This window comes from Anopheles gambiae, chromosome 3, assembly GCF_943734735.2.
Source record: "Anopheles gambiae chromosome 3, idAnoGambNW_F1_1, whole genome shotgun sequence".
In the NCBI taxonomy this organism is placed as follows: Eukaryota; Metazoa; Arthropoda; class Insecta; order Diptera; family Culicidae; genus Anopheles; species Anopheles gambiae.
The window spans coordinates 75,628,326-75,650,259 of record NC_064602.1 but is presented as its reverse complement, the minus strand read 5'-3'; the positions used below and the strand labels follow the sequence as shown (position 1 = coordinate 75,650,259).

At 49.0% G+C, this 21,934-nt stretch overlaps 6 protein-coding genes across 6 annotated transcripts; 2 read left to right on the top strand and 4 right to left on the bottom strand.

The window, feature by feature from the left end:
* Positions 1-229: 229 nt before the first annotated feature.
* Positions 230-7,078, bottom strand: LOC1270776 (1-phosphatidylinositol 4,5-bisphosphate phosphodiesterase gamma-1). Its single transcript, XM_061656997.1, has 9 exons — positions 6,537-7,078; positions 6,264-6,465; positions 5,666-6,186; positions 4,889-5,592; positions 4,419-4,812; positions 4,143-4,324; positions 2,508-2,691; positions 1,368-2,436; positions 230-1,275 (listed from the first exon to the last, which is right to left on the bottom strand). Exons 1-9 carry the CDS (start codon positions 6,696-6,698, stop codon positions 1,019-1,021), a joined length of 3,675 nt encoding a protein of 1,224 aa, XP_061512981.1. The 5' UTR covers positions 6,699-7,078; the 3' UTR covers positions 230-1,018.
* A 2,915-nt stretch (positions 7,079-9,993) lies between these two features.
* Positions 9,994-12,299, bottom strand: LOC133393627 (uncharacterized). Its single transcript, XM_061659286.1, has 2 exons — positions 10,692-12,299; positions 9,994-10,621 (listed from the first exon to the last, which is right to left on the bottom strand). Exons 1-2 carry the CDS (start codon positions 11,916-11,918, stop codon positions 10,610-10,612), a joined length of 1,239 nt encoding a protein of 412 aa, XP_061515270.1. The 5' UTR covers positions 11,919-12,299; the 3' UTR covers positions 9,994-10,609.
* A 1,326-nt stretch (positions 12,300-13,625) lies between these two features.
* Positions 13,626-15,026, top strand: LOC1268932 (grpE protein homolog, mitochondrial). Its single transcript, XM_307508.6, has 4 exons — positions 13,626-13,879; positions 14,021-14,231; positions 14,295-14,456; positions 14,531-15,026. Exons 1-4 carry the CDS (start codon positions 13,797-13,799, stop codon positions 14,792-14,794), a joined length of 720 nt encoding a protein of 239 aa, XP_307508.4. The 5' UTR covers positions 13,626-13,796; the 3' UTR covers positions 14,795-15,026.
* A 37-nt stretch (positions 15,027-15,063) lies between these two features.
* Positions 15,064-18,766, bottom strand: LOC1270778 (putative pre-mRNA-splicing factor ATP-dependent RNA helicase PRP1). Its single transcript, XM_061662294.1, has 7 exons — positions 18,182-18,766; positions 16,710-18,028; positions 16,367-16,630; positions 16,164-16,286; positions 15,898-16,088; positions 15,660-15,822; positions 15,064-15,575 (listed from the first exon to the last, which is right to left on the bottom strand). Exons 1-7 carry the CDS (start codon positions 18,229-18,231, stop codon positions 15,448-15,450), a joined length of 2,238 nt encoding a protein of 745 aa, XP_061518278.1. The 5' UTR covers positions 18,232-18,766; the 3' UTR covers positions 15,064-15,447.
* A 379-nt stretch (positions 18,767-19,145) lies between these two features.
* LOC1270780 (large ribosomal subunit protein uL14m) lies at positions 19,146-19,631 on the top strand. Its single transcript, XM_564374.4, has one exon. The coding sequence runs from the start codon at positions 19,146-19,148 to the stop codon at positions 19,599-19,601; it is 456 nt and encodes a 151-aa protein (XP_564374.4). The 3' UTR covers positions 19,602-19,631.
* On the bottom strand, positions 19,576-21,934 carry LOC4577824 (probable ATP-dependent RNA helicase DDX56). Its single transcript, XM_564375.4, has 6 exons — positions 21,771-21,934; positions 20,947-21,695; positions 20,622-20,721; positions 20,205-20,545; positions 19,994-20,135; positions 19,576-19,924 (listed from the first exon to the last, which is right to left on the bottom strand). The coding sequence occupies exons 1-6, from the start codon at positions 21,831-21,833 to the stop codon at positions 19,673-19,675; spliced, it is 1,647 nt and encodes a 548-aa protein (XP_564375.3). The 5' UTR covers positions 21,834-21,934; the 3' UTR covers positions 19,576-19,672.

Here is a 21,934-nt window from a genome sequence, read left to right as displayed (position 1 = left end):
CCCGCGATGATCGCACAACGATGCGCGAGCGCGCTACAATAAAACGGTTCGATTACACTCCTTTTACGCTCTTTTTTAATTCAATTAAAAAGCGGAAAACATGATTCATGCGCTCGTTAACGATCGTCATATGAAAGAGTACGCAACGGCTAAGAACACACACACACACACACGCGTACGCGACATGTTTTCTTTCATCTTCATCTTCCTTGCATTACACGCCGTGGGGTTGTTGCGCATCGAATCAAAACCGATCACATACACACACTTTATTGCTTTCATCACTTGTACATAATGTAACACATTTATGGCTTTTCCTATTGAATGCTTCAGTTAACGTCTTCTTCTTCTTCTTCTTTTTGTTCCATTTTTGTTCAATAAGCTCACTGGTTTCCATCCTACACCGACCAAACCGATGGTGCGGGATACATAAAAGTATATAGCAGGGGATGATGATGATGATGATCATTTTAACCCTTGGATCCTTGCCTCCCCGGGGGGCAAGAATCTTACACAACGATGCTGTGTAGCAAATGCTCCCATTGTACCCGATTTGTGTGCGCATTGTGGTGCTGCTACCCGTGTTTTTCCCCTGTTTCCTGTGTGCGATTCTGTGTAACAAACCCTTAGACACCATTTAATGATCGCTTAACTGATTATAAATCTTTTTTACGCTTTTGCTTTTGCAATATATGTGTATATATATATATATATCTATATCTATACAATGTAGTATAATGGTAGAGGCACATTCGATTGTTGCGCGTTTCGCGCCATTGTTGTACACAAAAAAAACATCCACACACACACACACACACACACAGACGTAACATGCTTTCGTTTCAAATACTGTTCAAACGCTAGATTAGCATTCGTTCTCTAGACTCCACGATCGATAAGCCACATTGCGGGTAAGACACAGCGGAAACCAAAACATCAGTGAAAGAAACGATAGGGAGAGAGAGAGCGAGAGAGAGCGAGAGAGTGACAACCCGTAACCGTGCACCCCGGGCGGGCGTCACTCCGTCTGCAGTGGCCGGATGCTGGTGTGCACCAGCAGTGTGGCCAGCTCGAGCTCCTCGCTGTACTTGTTGCGCAGCACCACGCTCCGGTAGCCGGTGCGGATCGAGCCGAGCGGAAAGACGGCCTGGCCAATAAAGTTCGGCTCGCCGAACATGTCCTCGTCCTGCACCTCGAACCGTATCATCGCAAAGTGTGGATTCGCTATCCGAAACTCGCAGATTTCGTTCCAGATCGGGTTCAGCCCGTTGTCCGCTTTGAAACGAGAAAGAAAAAGGGAATATTGTTATAAAAATAAAAAGCTGGTAAGTAACAACCAGGGCGCGGAGCACGCGTGACACACCTACCTATCGCTCTGGTACGATGCTTGATGCCACCGTCGAACGATGCGCCCAGCACTTCCACCTCCACCAGCGGGCTGGTAATGTTGCGGCTCACCTTGCACAGATTGCGCCCGCCAATGATGCGCACGTTCACGATCACCTCGCCCACCCCGACCAGCGTGTTCGGATCGGTCGGATCGAACTCATCGCGAAACATAAACTCCGGCTTCAGCAAATACCCGCAACCGCCATTGTCCCGAAACTTGGCCTGATTCAGCTGCATCGGTTTGTCCGGCGTCTGGAAGTTGAGCGCAATCATCTGCGACCCACAGTTCCACAGTGCCGTCGGATGGTAGTTGGACGAGTCGAGCCGCTGCCCCTTCGGGTACACCCGGCTCAGATGGTTCCGGTGGTACCGCACAAACAGGGCGCGCGTTTCCGCCTGCAGAAAGTACTTTTCCGCCTTCGTCTCCGGGAAGCTGGACATTTCGTAAAACACCCACGCCGCCGGATGATGCTTGAACGGCACGCTGCGGCAGTAGATGATCAGATCGGACATCTCCTTGGCGACGCGCGAGTTACGCTCCATCTTGCGCCGCTCGTTCTCCATCGCGCTCGCGTTCTGCGCCGCCTCCTTGATCGCGCACATCCACTCGTACGCCAGCTCTTTCGTCTGCACGCCCACCTCGAACACGTTCTGCATCGTGGGGTTTTGGATGCGCAGGATGCGCTCAATGTCCGGATGGTTGCTGTACGCCATCTCCACCACCGCCCCATGCACGTCCAGCGAGCCCTTCTGCAGGCTGCCCAGCATCAGCGGCTCGTTGGCGCCCTCCTCCACCAGCGTCCCGTCGTCCATTGCGCTCAGCTCCTGCACGTAGTTGGCGGGGAAGTAGTGCTGCCGCTTGCCACCGTAATCGCCCAGCCACCAGTCGTTGCCCCGCTTCACCACGTTCGTGATGATGGCGTGCTTGCAGAACGACAGCTCGTCGTCCCGCTGCGCCTTGTAGTCGTACAGCGCCTTTACCGTCACGTTTTCGTTGGTAACCGTGGCCGGATCCATATACCCGTAGCCGCCACTTTCCTCCGGAACCTGTGAAAAATTCAAAAAAAGGCACTTTTGGAACGGAAAAGGGTCCTGCAAAACAGGTGATCACTACTTACGTCCATCGTGTTGATGCGGCGTATCATCTCGCGCGGTATCGGGTACGTGAGCGTCACCTTCCGGTACAGTGGGTGCTTCGAGTAGAAGTTGACCAGATCGACCAAACTTTCAAACTCCATCCCGCCCATCTCGTACAGGCGGCCTTCCACCCGGATCCGGCAGTGTTTAAACTTACCGTGCGCGCTGTCAAGCAGAAGAGGGATAAGAAGAAGTTAGTCACGATTTGAGCCAAACACTAGTGGTGGGAGCTCGGAATCGGACCTACCCGAGTACGATTCCGTGTTCGGAATCCATTCCGGAGCTGATTCCGATATTGGTGTCGAATCCGATTCCGGAGCCGATTCCGGAGTTGACACCGGAGCCGTTGGCGGATTCGATTTCGAATCCGTAATCGATTACGAGATCAGAATCGGCTCCGGAATCGGAATCTACCTAAGAATCGCAATTTGCTCCGGAAACTTCGGTATCCGAATTGACTCCAGAATTGGTATTAGCTCCGGAATGACAATCAGTTAATGAATTGAAATAAGAAGTTTCAGAAGCGAAATCGGACCAGGAATTTCCATGAGTATTGATCGTTTAGCAGTAAATTTGGATTTTTTTGCGGACGTAGCATCCTTCGACCCAAATGCATAGTCCTATGGAGATGCCGGATCCGGCTCCGATTCCGAAACCGATTTCGATTCCGGAACCGAGTCTGATTCCGGAACCGGTTCTGATCCCGGAACCTATTCCAGAGCCAATTCAGAATTCGATTCCAGAACCAACTCCGGAGCCGGATTCCTATTTCAGAGACGACTCCGATTCCGAAGCCGATTCTGATTCTGGAGCCGATTCCTATTCCGGAGCCGTCTCTGATTCCGGAGCCGATTCCGGAGTAGAATCCGAAGCCGCTTCCGGTGTCGACTTCGATTCCGGACTCGACTCCGAAATCAGAATCGACCAGATAATCACAATATGATCCAGAAACGGCATCAGAATTGACTCCAACTCCATTGGAATTAGTTCCGGAATGACAATCAGTTCTTGAATACAAATTTAGAAATTTAGAAGCGAAATCAGTCGGGGCATCTCTATCAGAACTCATCGTTTACAAATAAATTTAGATTCTTTGCGGCTATCAATACGTAGCATCATTGGACCCAAATGCCTATTCTTATGGAGATGCCGAAACGGACTCCGATTCCGAAGCCGATTCTGATTTTGAAATTCCGATTCCGAGGCTGATTTAGATTCCAGACCTGATTCCACCTCCGGAACCAATTCTAATTCCGAAACCGATTTTGATTTTGAAGCCAATCCTGATTTCGGAACCGATTTTGATACTGATTCCGAAGCCGATTCTGGAGCCAATTCCGGAGCTGTTTCCCATGTCGAAACCAAATTTGGAGCCGATTCCTATTCCAGAGCCGACTTCGATTCCTGAACCAATTCCGAATACGGAACCGATTTTGATTCCAGAACCGATTCCGATTCTGATTCCAGTCCTGGAACCAATCCCGGAGCCGATTACAATTCCGAACCTACAAACCGAAATCGATTCCAGAAAACTTCGCAGCTAGCAGGAATCGATTCCGATGAAAACTTCATGCTTCCCATCACTACAAACAACACACACACACACGAACGCTTACCGAAACGATATAACGAATGCTTTCGGTCCCTTTTCACTCGGTCGCACCAGAAAGGCGCCATCCTGCGGTATCTGGTTGAGCACGATTTCCGACTGTTCGCGCGTGGTCGTCTGGTGGTACCATTCCTTCGTCTCGTGCTTGTTCGGCTGGGGGACCGGTTCCTTTAGTGTGATGTAAAATTCCTACCAAAACAAAAAGAAGAAAAAACAAACAAAATGCATTTAATAATAAAGAAAAGGATAAATTACTTCACCCAAAAACCGATGATGCACCTACCGCACTTCGCAACGCATTCTGCCGGTAGTACATGATCAAGCTGTACAGACTTTCGAACAGCACGTTCTCCATCAGGTAGTACTTCGTCACGCCCTTGTCCTGCTTGAGCTTGATGCGACAGTGGTTCGGTTTGCCCTGGCGCCAGAACGACAGACAGTAGTCCCCCACGAAGGTGACGCTTTCGCGCACGAGAAACGTCCCATCGCCGAGGTGGGAAAACTGTTGCAGCAACTTTTCCGCCTCCTCGCGTCCCCCCGACAGCTTGCCGTGGAACCAATTCTCGCCAAAGTGTAGCTCATCGTTCGACAGCACTGCCCCGTCCCGGGACTGTCGGCTGGTGGCGAATCCGTTCTCTTCGCGCTCATCATCCCGTCCATCCGCGTCACGATCGGGGCTGCGATGGGGTTGAAGAAGAACAATTAATCCCTTCAAACTACATGACCCCCCACTACCCCCACCACGTTACTTACCGCTGACTGTCCGTGTAGAAGAGCTTGTGCTGCGTCAGCACGAAAAAGTGCGCATTCCAGCCCTTGTCCACCGGGTCCTCCAGGTAGAGGATCCCGTTCTTCACCGTGTTCCGTATGTCCAGCTCGCTCTCATCGTTGCCGCGCATCAGTACGGCCGACTCCTTGCCCGCCTCGTCCACCACCAGCATCCCGTTCTCCGGCAGCTTCTTGTGCTTCAGTATAATCTTGCGCTTCAGCTGCTGTGGCGACGGTAGCTGCGCCTCCGCCTTGTCGATCGGTTGCGTCAGCAGCATCTCCCCGAACACTTCCAGCATCGCTTGCGCCATCCGGCGCTGCTGCGTCAGCGAGCAGTTCTGCTCGATCGACAGTATCAGCGGGTACTCGGACGTGATGAACGCGTGCTCCTTGATCGTGCGTATCACGTCCATAAACTTGATGCGCGTCGTGAACGTGTGGCCGTGGAAGATGAGCGGCATATTGTCCGGCCCGTCCCAGCAGTCCAGCTCGATGCAGCGGCACCCCATGCGCAGCGCCCGGGCGTACGCTTCGACCGACGATTCGCTGGAAAACTGGTCCCCGGTTAGGTAGGTGTTGTGCGACGACGAGATCCAGTAGTGGGCGAGCGGGCGGCTCATGTCCTGGTACACCGTGTCGCACCGCTTGTCCCAGATTTCGTTTTGGCGGGAAAACAGAAAGTCAATAAACTGAAACGAGCACATGGGAAATGTTTTTTTTTCGTTATCGCGGATTGCAAAAATCTCACTTTCGAACGCTTACCTCATGCAGCCGAAGGTACGGTTCGCTCACGTCGCGTGCCGGATCCTGGATGTAGTCGTTGATGAACTTCGCCACCGTTTCCTCACTGTGCCCACCACCGGGACTTCCCTCGTCCTCCTGCTGCTCTTTGGTGAGAAAGCGGCGAAACTCTTGCAGCGTCACCGTCTCCCCGTTCTGGCTGTACGTGGCCATCCGCAGGCCGTCAAAGTACTCCGGCAGCGAGGCCGGCGGCAGTATCAGCCGCTGGTACAGGCGGGTAAAGTCGTCGAACCCGAGCTCGTTGCGGCGCCGCGTGTCCACCTCGTGGAAGACTTCGTTCAGCTTGGCGGTGGATATTTTGCAGTTAATCTTCGGCAGAAAGGACCGCACGTCCTTCAGGCTGGCCGTGCCGTTCGCCTCCATCAGGTAGAATTCGCGCCGCAGCCAGCGCTCTATCTGCAGCCAGTACGGGGCGCTCACCGTGTCCGAGATCAGATACTTCAGTCCTTTCAGCCACATGTCCGCTTCCTTTTCGGAGAATGCTACAATAAGGAGAAAATGTGTTTCATTGGTAAAGGATTGTCCTCTCTGCTGCAGTGCTTGCCCACGAGTCACTCACCCACGATCGAAACGGTGCGCAGCTTAAAATCATTCCCGTGCAGGATGACGAAACATTTGCGCGGTTCGCTCTTCTTGGCCTCTTCCGGCCACTTCTCAAAGTCTTTCGACTTTTTGCCGGGCCGCACCTCCTTCACCTCGCGCAGCTCCAACGACCCCTCGTAGTTGCTGCGCCCGTTCGTCTGCACCGAGGACCAGATGATCTGGAAAGGGCGAATCGATTGCATTAGTGTACCGTTCCGGCTACCATATGGTGTGCCCCACCACCACCAACCTGTCGCGTTTCGCGGCGCAGCATAAGCGTTTTCTTTTCCGGCCGTTTGCGGGGGTAAAACTTCTGGATCAGGGTGCCCCGCTCGAGCTGGCAGATGATCTGTTCCATCTCGCCGAGCGCCGCCAGGCAGCTGGTGCCCGTTCCGCCGATGCTGAAGCTCATCCTGTTGCCACACTTTCTTCCCTTTTTCCCCTTCTTTGGGGGCCCAAAATTGCGTTGCGCTGGCAGGAAACGAACGAATCGCGCGCACACACACAGAGGCCTCTCGTTCTTTCGTTCTTTCAGGAGACTATTATATCCGGGGGCACTATTATATCGACGTGGATCGGGCGCTGCGGGAACGGTGCGTGTCCACGATCTCGGGAAACATTGTGCCCCGTTTCGAAACTACCAAGAAGGCAACGGGGACGGGAGGGAAAAGAAAGTTTCCGTCCGTCCTATCGTCGACAGGAAAACTTAAGCTCGCGAGAGAGAGGAAAAAAAAGAAAACAAGAATAATAAACGTTGGTCGGATGTGAAACGTCAAACGCCAGCGCACAAGTGATTCACGGTGGAGGCGCCGGATGGACATGTGGATTCAAAATACGGCACCAAAACATTGCAGGGGTAATTTATTTTAGGGTCGAAGGATTTTAAATACCATTTTCTTGACTGTGAAAAATTATAAGAAAATGGAATGGGATTGAAATCTTATCAAAATTGGAAGAAAAATACTGTAATGATTAGAATTAATTTGAATTAATTCAAATCAACCGATGAACTCAAACTGAGCACAGTCCGAAGGCAGAAGAATAAAGGCAGAAGAAATAAACCGACACAGAAGAAGACTGAAGATGTTGCCGGTACGACGATCCGTAAACGAATGACGTTTATTGTTCATTGCCGCGCGCACGATGATCATGACAGCGGTCATGATCAAGTTTGACACACGAAGCACAGTGGCCGCATCGTGGTCATATGTCTAAGATATTACAGCTCGGCTATCCTGACCTAGGATTGACCTCAATTCTATTCTAATTAAAGCAATACGATGCTGTCTAGTAATACATCATGTTATATGTTATTAGGCCATTTCCTAAGTTTGTCTACCTCTAAAACTCCGTCATAAGGCATCTGCGTGATCTGAAATCCATCAACATCTCTAATTACATAACGGTCGTGGGGAAGTACTTTATGAACTATATAAGGGCCGCGGAACTTGCAGACGAGTTTCTTATTTGCATTAGTGGAATCTGTGTATTTGATAGCTACCAGATCTCCTTCAGAGAAACTAGGGGCTGGCTTGGTTCTATTGGCTACGTATTGTTCGTTTCGATATTGTGAATATTCAATGTTAGATAACGCTTCAGAACGAAGAAGGTTTAAGTCACGGTTTGTTGTAACATGCTTATCATTAAGGAATTCATGTAATTCGTCTAAGATCTGGCCTCGTTGCTCAATGCCGAAAAGAAGAATCGAAGGAAGAAAGTTTGTGGAACTATGGACAGTATTGTTGAGGGCATGTTCAGCGGATCTCAAATGCGAACTCCAATCAGAATGGTCAGAAGAATTGCATAATTTGCTTAAAATGGGGCGAAGTACACGATTAACACGTTCCACCTGCCCGTTCGCTTGGGGGGAACCCGTTGCATTAAGAACATGAGTGATATCATTAGAATCAACAAACTCTTTGAATGCGGTTGAAGTAAAGCATGTTGCACGGTCACTTATAATTCGCTTCGGTCTGCTATAATATGACATATATTGAGTGAGAGCTTCACATACTTCATTAGTATTAGTTGTAGCGGTAGCGTATAGTTTTGTAAATTTGGTGAAGGCATCTATGACAACCAATATATATTTCTTGCGAGATGTAATGTTGGGTAGGGGTCCTAAATGATCAATATGCAACGTGTCGAATGGTACGGGTGTCTTTGGAATACTGTACATATTTCGGTTGTTAGTTCTTGGAGGTGCTGAATAGACGATGCATTTTAAACAATTTTTAATGAAGTTCTCAACTCTTGGTTTCATATGAGGGAACCAATAGTGTTGGCTAATGGTTTGGCAAGTTTTGCTGATGGCAAGATGACCAATCTTTTCGTGATTGTGTCGGATAATATTGTCTACCATTTCTCGTGGCACATATAATTGAAGATGATTTGTGGAAGACTGACGATATACCAAACCATCTTGGAGGATAAATCCTTGAACAGAACCAGCTTCAAGTTTTTGTCGTAGGGTATTTATTAAGGGGTCTTGGGATTGAGCAATCTGAAGTTGAAAATCAAGATCTAAGTCGCTGATTGCTCCAACGGCTTCAGTTCGGCTTAGAGCGTCTACATGAGCCATAGAAGTTCCAGATCGGTAATGAATTGTGTAATCATAGTTTTCTAAAAACAAAGACCATCTTGCTATTTTAGCCGATGCATTCCTGTTTTTTAAGGTTTCGACCAATGAATTGCAGTCAGTAAAGATTTTTAAAGGCAACCCATGTACGTATACATGGAATCTTTTAAGTGCATAGATAACGGAAAGCGTCTCTAGCTCGTAGCTATGCAACTTTGCCTCTTCTTTTGATGTTGTCTTCGAGAAATAAGCTACAGGATGAAGTTTATTATCTTCTTGTTTCTGTAATAATACAGCACCAAAGCCGAACGAGCTGGCATCGCAATGAAGCTCAGTCTCCTTTTTGGGATCAAAAATAGCAAGGATAGGGGATTGAGTAAGTTTCTCTCGCAATGTTTCAAATGCTTCACAACAGCTTGTATCAAAGTTAAATAATTCATCTTTTTGAAGTAAGTTAGTGAGTGGTTTAGCAATGCAAGAAAACGAAGGGACAAAGCGTCGAAAATAAGAGAAGAGTCCTAAACATCTTCTGAGTTGTTTAACATTAATAGGCATCGGATAATTTCTAATGGCTTGAATGTGCCGATCACTAGGTCGAATACCGAAAGCATTTGCTTTGTATCCTAGATAGTCAAGTTCTTGATGCGCAAATTTACACTTGTCAACGCGAAGCTCAAGGCCACATTGTTTGATTCTCTCTAGAACTGCCTGAAGGGTTTTTAAGTGAGACTGAAAGTCCAAGGAGGCTATTATAATGTCGTCCAAGTAGACGACCACTTTTTCATCATCGATAAATTCACGAAGAATGGAGTTAATAAATCTCTGGAACTCAGAGGGGGCATTCTTAAGACCGAAGGGCATTTTGGTGTACTCGTACTGACCATCAGGGGTGACGAAAGAAGTGTAGGGAATGGAAGATTCTTCCATCCGTATCTGGTGGAAGCCACTTTTGAGATCTAGTAAACTGAAAAACTTTTTGTTGCTAAGATGCTCTAAACATGTTTCAATCAACGGTAGTGGGTAATTATCCCTCACAGTAATTTTGTTTAACGGTCGATAGTCCACGCACATTCGAACCTCTCCATTCTTCTTCCGCACGAGTACCAGAGCCGAAGCATAAAGAGAATTGCTAGGTCTTATAACCTTTTCTTTAAGTAAGTTTGAAACGATTTCCTTCACTTGATTACGTTCCCCGTATGATAATCTCCGAGGTTTTGTGAAAATAGGAGTTTGATTAGTTAGATTAATTTTCATACAGTGATTTGATAGTTCATTATTTTTAGAAGTATTATTTATATAAGAATTTTCAAAAATAGACAAAATGGTTGAAGTCTCTTCGAGGGATAGAGAAGGGCCAGTATCAAGTTTAAATTCAGATTCAAATGTATCAATAGCACAGATTTCACTAAAGGCATTATCTAATATACCAGATTTGCTAACGTTCCTTTTTTGTTCCTCTATAGTTTTTGTAGGGATAATGCAAGTTCGTTTAAGCGGGATGTGATCTTTTAAATACATAAGATGAACATTAAGTGCTGGAAGTAGATCCTTCCCTATGATTATTGGCCATGCCATAGATGTATGTGGCAGTATAACAAACATGTGATGGAGAATCGTCTCCCTGAATTGAATTCGGCAGTGTATTTGGCCACGAGTATAAAGATGCGAATTTCCTAAACCTTTGTAGTTGGAAGGAACTGGATCAGATAACAGGCATAAAGGTACGATCTTCTCATTAATAAAGCTTACTGGGCTACCTGTATCAAATAAGGAATATTCTTTGACTGTCATGATTATTTTCCCTGACTTAAGAAAAGAAGCACTCACCTCGTGCAATTCATTTAATGGCAGTGTTTCTGCATTATCGATATCAACGCGATTGGCCGCATCCGGATAAGCAGCAGCGCTGGTTTCAGCATTCGGACAGCTTTTATAGTTGTGTCCCAGCTGGAAGCAACGGAAACAAGCTCCTGGTGGGCGGCGTTGGCGTGTACAAGCACTCTGATGATGACCAAACTGAGAGCAATTGAAACAACGGACAGTTGTTGGTGTTGTTCCCCGATTAGTTGTAACCCGTTTGCGATCACTGGGAAAGGGCGTCTCGGATGATTTAGCAACATATCGTGGTCGAATCGCCTCGAACTTGTTCAAAAGTGGCTTCAAATCCTCCACTTTTTCGACCAGAAAACGCATTCCAGCGGTGTGGGACGGACTGCCAAGCCCTTCGAAGATGATGTTAATTAATTCAGGCTCAGGAACGGATGCGCGACTGGCGATTCGCTGCATATCTAATACGTAACGCAGGGCTGTCTCATGGGGCGAGAGACGACGGTTACGCAGCTGTCGGTAGACGCCTTCGGTCGTGGGTGTCACATAAAAGTTTGCAACCAGCTCGTCTTTTAATTGTTGCAGTGTTGAAGCACGAGAGGCTTTAGCGACCATAGCAGCAGATCCTTTCAGTAAACGGTACACGTAGAAGAATTTATCAGAATCTTGGACGCGGCACAGAGAAAAGTGATGATCTAGCTCGTCAAGCCATTCAATGATGCACTTTGATGCATCGTCTCCAGTAAAAGGCTCAATAATTCCATCTAGCTTCAAATCGCTTGCCGAAAATTTTCCCGATTGATATTCAAGGGTTTGGACCCTTTGGCGAAGCTCTAAAAGTTCCAAGCGTCGTCGCATTTCGTTGAGTTCATTTTCGTTGTCGGCGTTAGCAGGAAGCGAAGAAGAATTCTCATTGTTAAGCGCGATGGGAGCACAAGCTACGGAAGCACTCAAAATGGTGGCAGAATCGGTATCGTTGTCGCCTTTCAAAATGGTGGATGCGCAATTTGCCGCGACGGTAGCTACGGCGGTGGTGGTGGTGGCGGCTATGGCGGTGCTCGACGGGGGGCATATCTCACCTCGTGAGGTTGTTGCGACTGCTTCCGCTGATGTTAGTTGTAGAACGTTTTCAGAAAACATATTCCGAATTTGTGGAATAGAAGCCGTAACGGGGACTTCTATGCCCTTACTTTCAAGAGCACACAACATCTCATCTTTTGTAGGCATCGCGATGGCGGATCGTGGCGTCACCTCGCACACACATACACACGCACACACTTTTCGCTATACTTTTTATCGTGAGGGTGCAAACAGCAAAACAGGTGTAGTCGATAGGACGTATCCCACTTCTGAGATGTAATGATTAGAATTAATTTGAATTAATTCAAATCAACCGATGAACTCAAACTGAGCACAGTCCGAAGGCAGAAGAATAAAGGCAGAAGAAATAAACCGACACAGAAGAAGACTGAAGATGTTGCCGGTACGACGATCCGTAAACGAATGACGTTTATTGTTCATTGCCGCGCGCACGATGATCATGACAGCGGTCATGATCAAGTTTGACACACGAAGCACAGTGGCCGCATCGTGGTCATATGTCTAAGATATTACAATACTCTTCTAGAAATACTTTTCTAACTTCTATGTAAATTACCTTTCCATATGCAAGCTTAGTGTATAGGTACCTTAATCTTTGAGAGCTGCGCCATCAAAGTGACCAGAAATACCGATTTACTTACTAATTCACAGATGAGCACCCTAAAAATATCGATTTTTTATATTTTTCGTACCGAAAAACACAGGTTTTTCTTAATAATGCTCGAGAAAGTATCAAATCATTTTCCTTTTCATTCCACACATTAAACTCCTTTTTTTGATTAGTAGGAACGGATTTGCCATATTGTTTAATTAAAGTCTATATGAAGATATTGAAACCACAAAAAAAAACTATTTGATCGCTCGGTGTAATTATGTTGGATTTGTAAGAATAATCTCAAATTTACGTTTTCTACCATTGAACCTCATCAAAATAATCGCAGTTTCAATCGAAATAGTGCCATTTTAATCGAAATTGCCAAAAGAAATAGTTCACGACAGCACCGATAAAATCACATCCGTTGGAGCTCAGCCACTGCTCTAACGCCAGGACTCCACAGAGCATAACACGGAGCGCAACATAACAACTGACAGCTGCTAAACGCTTCATAAAACGCTTTATTGCCGGTACCATGTTTTGAATATCCTTAGTAGGCCGCTCATTTTTCGTTGAAAAGCTACCAACCTACTGCGATGACCGCGGTCTATCGCGATAGTTAATGAAACGCTTAACCTCCTTTCCCAAGCGTTTTCTCAAGCGTTTGGCAGCTGTCAGTTGTTATGTTGCGCTCCGTGTTATGCTCTGTGTAGTCCTGGCGTAAGAGGCGCGTGAATCAAGGTGTGTTTATTAAGGAGGTGAATTGTTAGCGCGTTTTCCGGGCGCCATCATTGAGTATTGTTATGTCAAATCGCATACAATTTTCTATGCCCCCCTCCAGCCCTCCCCGATTTTAATACCGGAGCCCACAGTATTGTTATGTCAAGTCGTGAAATGTCAATTTGCTCTGAAGCACTTCACCTCCTAATATCCATACACCTTGGCGTGAATCCCCGAGAAAAAGAACTTTGGCTTAGAATCCTTAGTACAACTTTCAGATCGACGCTTAAAAAAGGCTTGCATTTGTGTGGTCGCTGAACCAAATCTAATACATCTCTTTGAAATAGATGAACAATGCATTTTCTCGTAATATGGATGTTTCGGTTTTGCAGATAAGTCCTCCCTCTCTCCGCTCAACACTTCTTTTTATTTGAGTTTCAAATTTTAAAACCGACCGAAAATTACAGAAAAAAACCGAAACTCCTGACCGAAGACCACCAAACTAATCTGGTCACACTGGCAGTCATCCACGAGCTGTCAAACAGCTACCACTTTGACAGCAGCAGATAGGCAAAGATACAATTGGAACCTGCAGCGAAGACTTGCACACTGTTGTGTTATTTTCGTGCGAAACAATCGAGTTATTGGCGCGTGCCGTGTTTCACCACAATCCCCCCACTGCTTCAAAGATGCATCGTTCTAAGACCGCACTAAACCTGCTGCAACGGTTGGACGGGCTGCGAACGGCTTCCAGCGGATCGCTCATCACAAGGTACGGGATGGACAAACAGCACGTTGTTCCATCATCACCCGGTGAAATGGGATGATGTAACTCCGAATGTTGCACCGCAATAGGCCCGGTTTGTGGCGCATCGTCCTGTTACTAACTACTCTTCCTTTCTCCCTCCCCAAGACAAATGCAGATGGCCAGCACAGTACAATCAGCCCACAGTCGGTTGCTTTGGTCGGGGTGCAGCCACCAGGCACCGGTGCGCCACTTTTCCACAGAGAAGGACACAGCACGTGTCGAGGAACCGACCGAGAACGAAAAGAAGCTAACCGTAGAGGTGGAGGAGCTGCGCAAAGAAGCGGCCGAGCTAACAGAGAAGGTCAAATCCCTGGATGTACGTATGTGTAGGGCCTTATAGCACGTTCATCCTAATTGACGCACGGATATCTGCTTACAGGATAAATACAAACGTGCACTGGCGGAAAGTGAAAACATCCGAAGACGACTCACGAAACAGATTGACGATGCAAAGCTGTTCGGCATTCAGGGCTTCTGTAAGGATCTGCTGGAGGTGGCGGACATTTTGGGCCACGCGACGGAAGCCGTGCCGAAGGATGAGGTAATACGTTGCGTCGCCCCTTAGGAAACTGATTAGCATTTTCACTCACACTGCTGCTACCTCTCATTGCGCAGATTTCCGATAAGAATCCTCACTTGAAAAATCTGTTCGAGGGACTTTCCATGACGCGGCAGCAGCTGAACAGCGTGTTCAAGCGGCACGGGCTCGAAACGGTCAACCCGATGAACGAGAAGTTTAACCCGAACCTGCACGAGGCCCTGTTCCAGCAGGAGGTGGCGAACGTCGAGCCGAACACGGTGGTGGTGGTCAGCAAGATCGGCTACAAGCTGCACGACCGCTGCATACGTCCCGCGCTCGTCGGCGTAACGAAGGGTTAAGGAGGAGCACACACACAAGAGCGAACGAGGAGGTGAAGAAGCATGTTTAGCTGGTTCTTACCCAAGGGACACAAGCAAAAAGAATTCCACAAATAAAATGAATCCGTAGGACCGTTGGTGTGTTTTGAGCGGTACAACCGACAACTGTGTGTCTGGTTTGTGTTTAAATAAATCATAAACAAAGATGTTGCAAATATAACTTAGGTATCGAAATACACATCCATTTCTTTCTTTAGATCAGTCGTGGAAATTTATCGTGTTCGTGTGTATTTTTGTGTGTACATATCTATTGCCTTTATTACTGACTTTAGCCACATACCGCGTTTTCAGGGCGCAAAGTATCCCGAAAGCAAAGAAATTAAGGTAAGTTACTTCCCTAAAAGCCTACTTTTTGTATAATCGCACCGTTCTGTGTTTGTGGTATGGGTATGGAGATGATGCTTTGACGGGACAGAGACGCACAAAAAAGAACTGAAGAAACTTAAAAGCAGATTGATACTTTTCTTTGATTGAAATGCTCTCACCTCTCACACGTGGGTGCCGCTTGCCGTTAGCGTCCGCTCTTCGCTACCTCGCGCGCGGTATGAAGGTATGACGAAGAGGGATAGCTAAAACGCGCGCGCGGTGCAGCAGAGTTTGAGCATAATTACATTTTAAAATCCTTGCTGGAACTGCTTCGAGTCCATGCGCGCCAGTATCAGCTCGAGCTGCCGTTTCGCCTCGCATAGAGGGAAGTTATTCATGTCGTAGTACTGTGGGGCAATCTGCAGTAACCATTCCGCTGTAAGGGAGAAAAGTACCATTGAGAGTTACACATTCAAGCCCTTCACAAGAGTAAAAAACAAACAAGAAAAATGCTACTTACGCTTTACATCCGTGACAGTTCTGATGTAGTTTTTCGTCGTCAGCACAAACTCGTTGTAAATTACCCATTCCGGTTTGTGGTCCAGACAAGTGGACGGATGCAGTTGCACCACCTGGTTGTCCTTTATCGTCTGATAGTGCTTGGTTCGTTCCAAATGTGCGACCTGTTGGTGGAAAACAGCACAAAGAACAACATTAAGAACAAACAACTCGACAGAGGAAGCAACGCTGGCACCTACCTGCATGAAGAAGCCCTGTACCAATGCTTTGCGAATGTTAAAATAGTACTCTCTCGAGGTGAAGTCCGTGCTGGTGCGCTGGAGCTGGAAGCGGTCCATAATGCGGGCCAGCTGCTGTCTCACGTTGTCCGCCGACTTCAGGGAGCGGTAGTTGATGAAGTTATCATAGCACCATCCCTGATCTTCATTGTCTGTGTGGAGGGGAGAAAAAGAATAGCACAAATTAGAAAATCTCTATGTTAACTTCAAATTGCGTGGCAACTTACTCTGCTTAAACGCATGGTACACGTTCAGCAGCGTCAGATGGTCGCCATCGACGTGCGCGAAGCGCATCTTAGCATCATCGGCCGCTTTCTTCATCTCGTTTGGTCGCACGAAGCACTGTGGAACTGTGGGGAAGTAGAAAAAATGCGTTGAATACCTTCCCAAACCACCAACATTCCCACTCCCCAAATGCTGACCCCCTTACCCGACAACATAGCGGTGATGGAAAGAATTTCGTTGGAGCAGTTGTGCTGACAGCTGGCAATTAGCATTTTCGCTAGCTGCGGATCCAGTGGAAACTCGGCCATAACTGCACCGAGATCGGTCAGGTTACCGTCATCGTCCAGGGCGGCCAGATAGTTGAGAAGCTCGAGCGCACGCATCAGCGTTTCCGGCGCCGGCGGATCCATAAAATCGAAGTGAACCAAATCATCGATGCCAAGCTTCTTTAACTGCAGCACAACCGTGCCTGTGAAAAAAATTGGAAAGAAAATTATTTGCGTGTGTGCAACGACATGCCGGGACATGACTTTGACAGCGAAACTTACCCAAATTGGAACGCAAAATTTCCGGATACGTGTTGTCCTGCATCTCCGTCTTGTACGCCTTCTCCGTGTACAGGCGGAAACACTTGCCGGGGCGCGTTCGGCCGGCCCGGCCGGCCCGCTGCTGGGCCGATGCTTTGCTGATCGGCGACACGAGCAAACTTTCCACCCGGATGCGCGGATTGTACACCTTCTGCTTGCTGAACCCGGGATCGATCACAAACACCACGCCGTCGATCGTGAGCGACGTTTCCGCAATGTTCGTCGAGATGACCACCTTGCGGCCGATCGCACCGTTCGGCCGTTTCGGCGGTGCCGGTTCGAAAATCTTTTGCTGCATCGGCGGCGGCAGCGTCGAGTAGAGCGGGATGCACTTCAGCTCGCCCACGTCCGGGCCGAGGTTGTCGATTTCGCGCTTCACCCGCTTGCACGCCTCCTCGATCTCTTCCTGCCCGGTCAGGAACATCAGTATGTCGCCCTCGATCTCTTCGCACATGTGTATCTGTATGACGGTGCGGATCGCGGCCTCCAGATAGTCGCGCTCCGGCTCGGGCGTGTAGAAGATCTCGACCGGGTGCGTCCGGCCGGGGACGTTCATGAGCGGCGCGTTGTCGAAGTACTGCTGGAACTTGCCCGCATCGAGGGTGGCCGACATGACCACCAGCTTCAAATCCTTGCGCTGCCGGATCACCTCCTTCAGCACGCCCATCAGCAGATCGGTCGCGAGCGTCCGCTCGTGCGCCTCGTCGAGCAGGATGACCTGGTACGCTTCCAGCATCGGATCGCTCATCCCCTCGCGCAGCAGCATACCGTCCGTCATGTACTTGAGCAGCGTGCGCGGGCTGGAGCAGTCCTCGAAACGGATGCTGTAGCCCACCTCCTGCCCGAGCATCACGTCCATCTCCTCCGAGACGCGCTGGGCCACGGACATGGCGGCGACACGGCGCGGCTGCGTACACGCCACCCCCTTCGAGCTCGTCTGCAACGCGTACTCCACGCACCACTGAGGTATTTGGGTGGTTTTGCCCGACCCGGTCTCACCGACCAGCACGATGCACTGGTGCTCCGACAGCAGCCGCATAAAGTCCGTCTTGTACTCGAACACCGGCAGCGTGATGCGCTTTTTGTACAGCTTGTAGTAGTTCTGCGTGTAGGCGATACCGTTCAGCGGGTTCTTGCCGCCCGACTCGGTGGCGGAACCGGCGGCCGCTGCTGCCGCCGCCGCCTTCGAGGCGGAGCTGGGCCCGCTGGAGGACGAGCCGGCCGCATCGAGCTTGGACGAGCTGGCGCCAGCCGCCCCTTCGGCCGCTGCCTTCTCCTCCCTGTGGGGGAATGGGAAAAAGGGAAATTATGTTAGCGTTTCATACACACACAGCGGATGACGCCATGTTTGCGGGAGGAACGTGTTCAAGAGCAAAAACACACACACACACGCACACATGACATGTACAAACAGGCGGAAAGGTGCAACCTACCTTCGCTTCTTAATGAAAGGGTCCATCACCTCGATACGCCGCTTGGACATTCTCGCGTGCCTTTTTCCCCTATTTACCCCTCGAAATAGTACACACGATGGGGCAAGATGCTAAAGTTCCCGTGGCGGCTGCCACAAGCGTCCCCCGAACCGGCGTTATTCTACCTTTTTACCCCACCCTGGTCAAGCTGTGTGTTTACCCGTGCAGACCGCTGTGACCTTTCCTTCAGCCCTTTGTAGCGTGGGAATGACGGCGGGTCGCTTCGTTTTCTTCTTTGCACTCGATGCACGAGGAGTTTGATGTGTTTGATTCTGTCCCTTCCGGCACCGCGTAGCACAAGCCAGGGGCCAGCTCTTCATCCGTATGGTGCCACCGAGCGTCGCGAAATACTGTAGCACATTTTAAGAACGGGGGATCTTATTGCCACAAGGAAAAGGGGATCGAAAACCGGAGCGGGCTTATAAAAGTTGGAGCGTATCCGCGAAACAATTATAACCACACTATTGATCTCGGGCTGCGTGCCTCGGTTGCCCGAAAAATGGCGTTCGGAAATGTCAAACGCGCGGCCGTGGCGATGTTTTTTCTAGCACAAGGTTGCTGCAGGTGAGGTGTATTCGCAAGGGGAAATTCCGAAATGTGTGCGTACATAAAACATCAAATTTGTGTAAAAATGAGAATGGTTGCAATTATTTGTATTTATTTTAATACTACATAAATTATAAATATTTTTTATGGATCGTAATATCTCGCAAATGAACTAAAAATACAAAACTTATATTTTGTTTATTGTTTTGGCCGCTCTGCCCACCTCTACTCAAGCGACCTTGCAACATGTGCTCGGCCGACAGCCGTTTGACAGCAGTCAAAGCTAAACAAAGTTTCGTCTTTCCTCGCCTGTCCCAGTGGCCGCGGTTACGCAAAATCGTTTCCAAAACTCCGGGCACAAACGTTTTCGGGCGAGAAAATGTTGCGAAAATCGTTCGCCGCGCTGGTTCCGCTTGTGGGCTCTTCCCGGCCCCTGCACACAACGGCCGTGTGCAGCGAGATTCGCAAAATGGCTCGGCTGCGCGTGGTAGACAACAGCGAGATCGGCAAGCGGGCCATGGCGGAGGGCAAACCGCCCAAGTGCATTCACGTGTACAACAAGCAGAGCGTGGGCATGATCGGCGACAAGGTGCTGGTAGCGATCAAGGGGCAGAAGAAGAAGGGCATCCTGGTCGGCTGCAAGCAGTTCCAGAAGCCCAAGATACCCAAGTTCGACAGCAACAATCTGGTGCTGATCGACGACAACGGAACACCGCTCGGCACGCGCATTCACGTGCCCATCCCGACCATCCTGCGCACGATACTGAAGGAGAAAACGCAGGCCAAGGGCGCGGACTACACGAAGCTGCTCGGTATAGCTAGTAGATTTGTTTAATAAATCAAAAAGTTTGTTGGTTTTACAGGATTTTCTGTGTGTTTGTGTGCGGTGCTATTATTTACATTCTATCATCCTTTCTTCATGTAATCTATACCGTTCACCAGGAGTGGATTGTCGGACTTGGCCCGCTTCTTGGCGGCGGCGTACTTTTCGCTCATCTTCTTCTTTCGCTTCGCGTTCATGATGTCCACCATTGGTTTCAGGGCGGCCGGCACCAGGTATTCCGGCACGTCGCCCAAATGTTCCTGCACGTGCACCGTGTGAAGGGGCCGGTCGTGTCGAAGCGTCTGCAGATCGCGTGGGTTTTCCTCAAAGAACGACTGTGGAATAGATTAAATTAATTTTCTTTTAAAATCCTCTTCCTGGGCAAGCTTCACCGGTTAGTTTACCTTTAGCTTTTCCGAGTTGAATATTTCCATCTTTAGCTCCTTTATTCGGGCCTCTCGGATGGAAATCTTGGTGATCGCTCGCCATGCATCCTTCGCTCGGTACCGGAATGCTTCCACCTCGTCAAAGTTGAAATTGAAATCCCTTAAGAGAGTAGAACAAAAATCATTAAAATATCATTACTTCCTTCGACTCCGCGCGCTTTCAACCTACTTCATGGAAAACTCCGCATCATTCGACAGTGTTTGGAGAAACTCTTCGACATTCCGTTTCAGTTCCAGCTCCTCGATGCCAACGAACGACAGCACGCTGCCGTTGTTCTGTCCACGTGCCGTTCGCCCTGCCCGATGGATGTACGAGTTGAGGTCGGAGGGGAAATCGAAGTTCACCACGCACGAAACGCACTGGAAGTCTATGCCGCGGGAGACGCTCGATTCGGCCTCGGTTTGCTGCAGCAGCTGCTTGGTGGAGGGCTTTTTGTCGCTCTTCTTCTTCACCAGTGCTGGATTTTCTGCCATCAGTTCATCCGAGGCGATGATTATATCGTAGCTACCCTGTAGAAGAATCAAGTTTGTTTTTGTTTAATTTAACGAATATTTTTGAAACAATTTTATAAATTAACTAACTCACCTGATTGAACTGGTGGACCGTGTGACAGCGAATTTTGATAGGCAGCTCGGAGTTTAGAATGCACGACCGTATGCCGAACTGTTCCAAGAACAATTTCAATCTGCAATTAAACAACCCCATTATTGCTCTTTTCACTGCTTCATCTTTCGACAAACAATTGGCGGAAACACACATTCAGAGAGAAGATTAGTCCAACAGTCATTCGACAGCCAATGAGTGATAGCGACCAAGACCGCTATCGTTCAATGCTGCCTCCAAGAAGGAAGAGGATTCATCATGGCAAATTCCAGCACAAAACCCACCACCATCGCCCCTCCCCGCTTACCTGTAGCACCGGTCCACCGACTTGACGAAGATGATGCACTTGCCCTGGATCAGCTTCAGCTTCAGCACGGTGTACAGTATCGCCGCCTTGTCCACCTCTTCGGCCTCAATCTGATAGTGCGTCAGCTGCGTACCGACCGCCAGCTGAGGCTCCTCCAGCTTCAATATCACCGGATTGCGAAGCACCATCTTCTTCATCTGTGTCACATCTTCCTCCAGCGTGGCAGAGCACAGCACCGACTGGTGCACCGGTGGAAAGTGTTTCAGCACCTCCTTCAAATCCTTCTCAAACCCGAACGTAAACATCAGATCGGCCTCGTCGATCGTCACGCAGCGCAGACTTTCCCGCACGTTCAGCGTCCCGTCGGCCAGCACGGTGCGCAGCCGGCCCGGCGTCGACACGACGATATCCGGCCGCTCGGCCAGCAGATGCCGGTGGGTGGCTTTCTCCTCCTTCGAGGACAGATCCGCCACCCGGATGAGCGGACCGCACGAGTACGTCAGGCTGGCAAACACTTTGGCGATCTGGTGGCACAGGTCCTGGCTGGGGGCCATCACTAGCACGGACGTTTCACGAACCGCCGTTTCGGTTTTGTACCGAAGCACGTTCTGGATAATGGGGATGGCGAAGGCGGCCGTCTTGCCCGAGCCGGTACGGGCGCGGATGAGCACATCTTTGCCTTCGAGCAGGAACGGGATGGCTTTCTCCTGCACCAGCGTCGGGGAGATCCATCCTAGCCGAGCTATATCCTGTCGGAATGGGCAAACAAATGAGCAAATAATGGCCACCGGAACAAAATGGCGGTTCTAGAAGGGATCAGTTACCCGCAGTAGACGATCGTCTAGCTCAAACTCGTGAAAATTCAGTCCTGGTCCTGGTTCGTCCATGCTGGTTTGTTGTACCTGCTGCTGGTATGTTTTCCTCGCTAGCGTAGCGCGTGCTTCTGCGACAGCTCATTTGACAGTTCCTGAATGCACAGGGTATATAG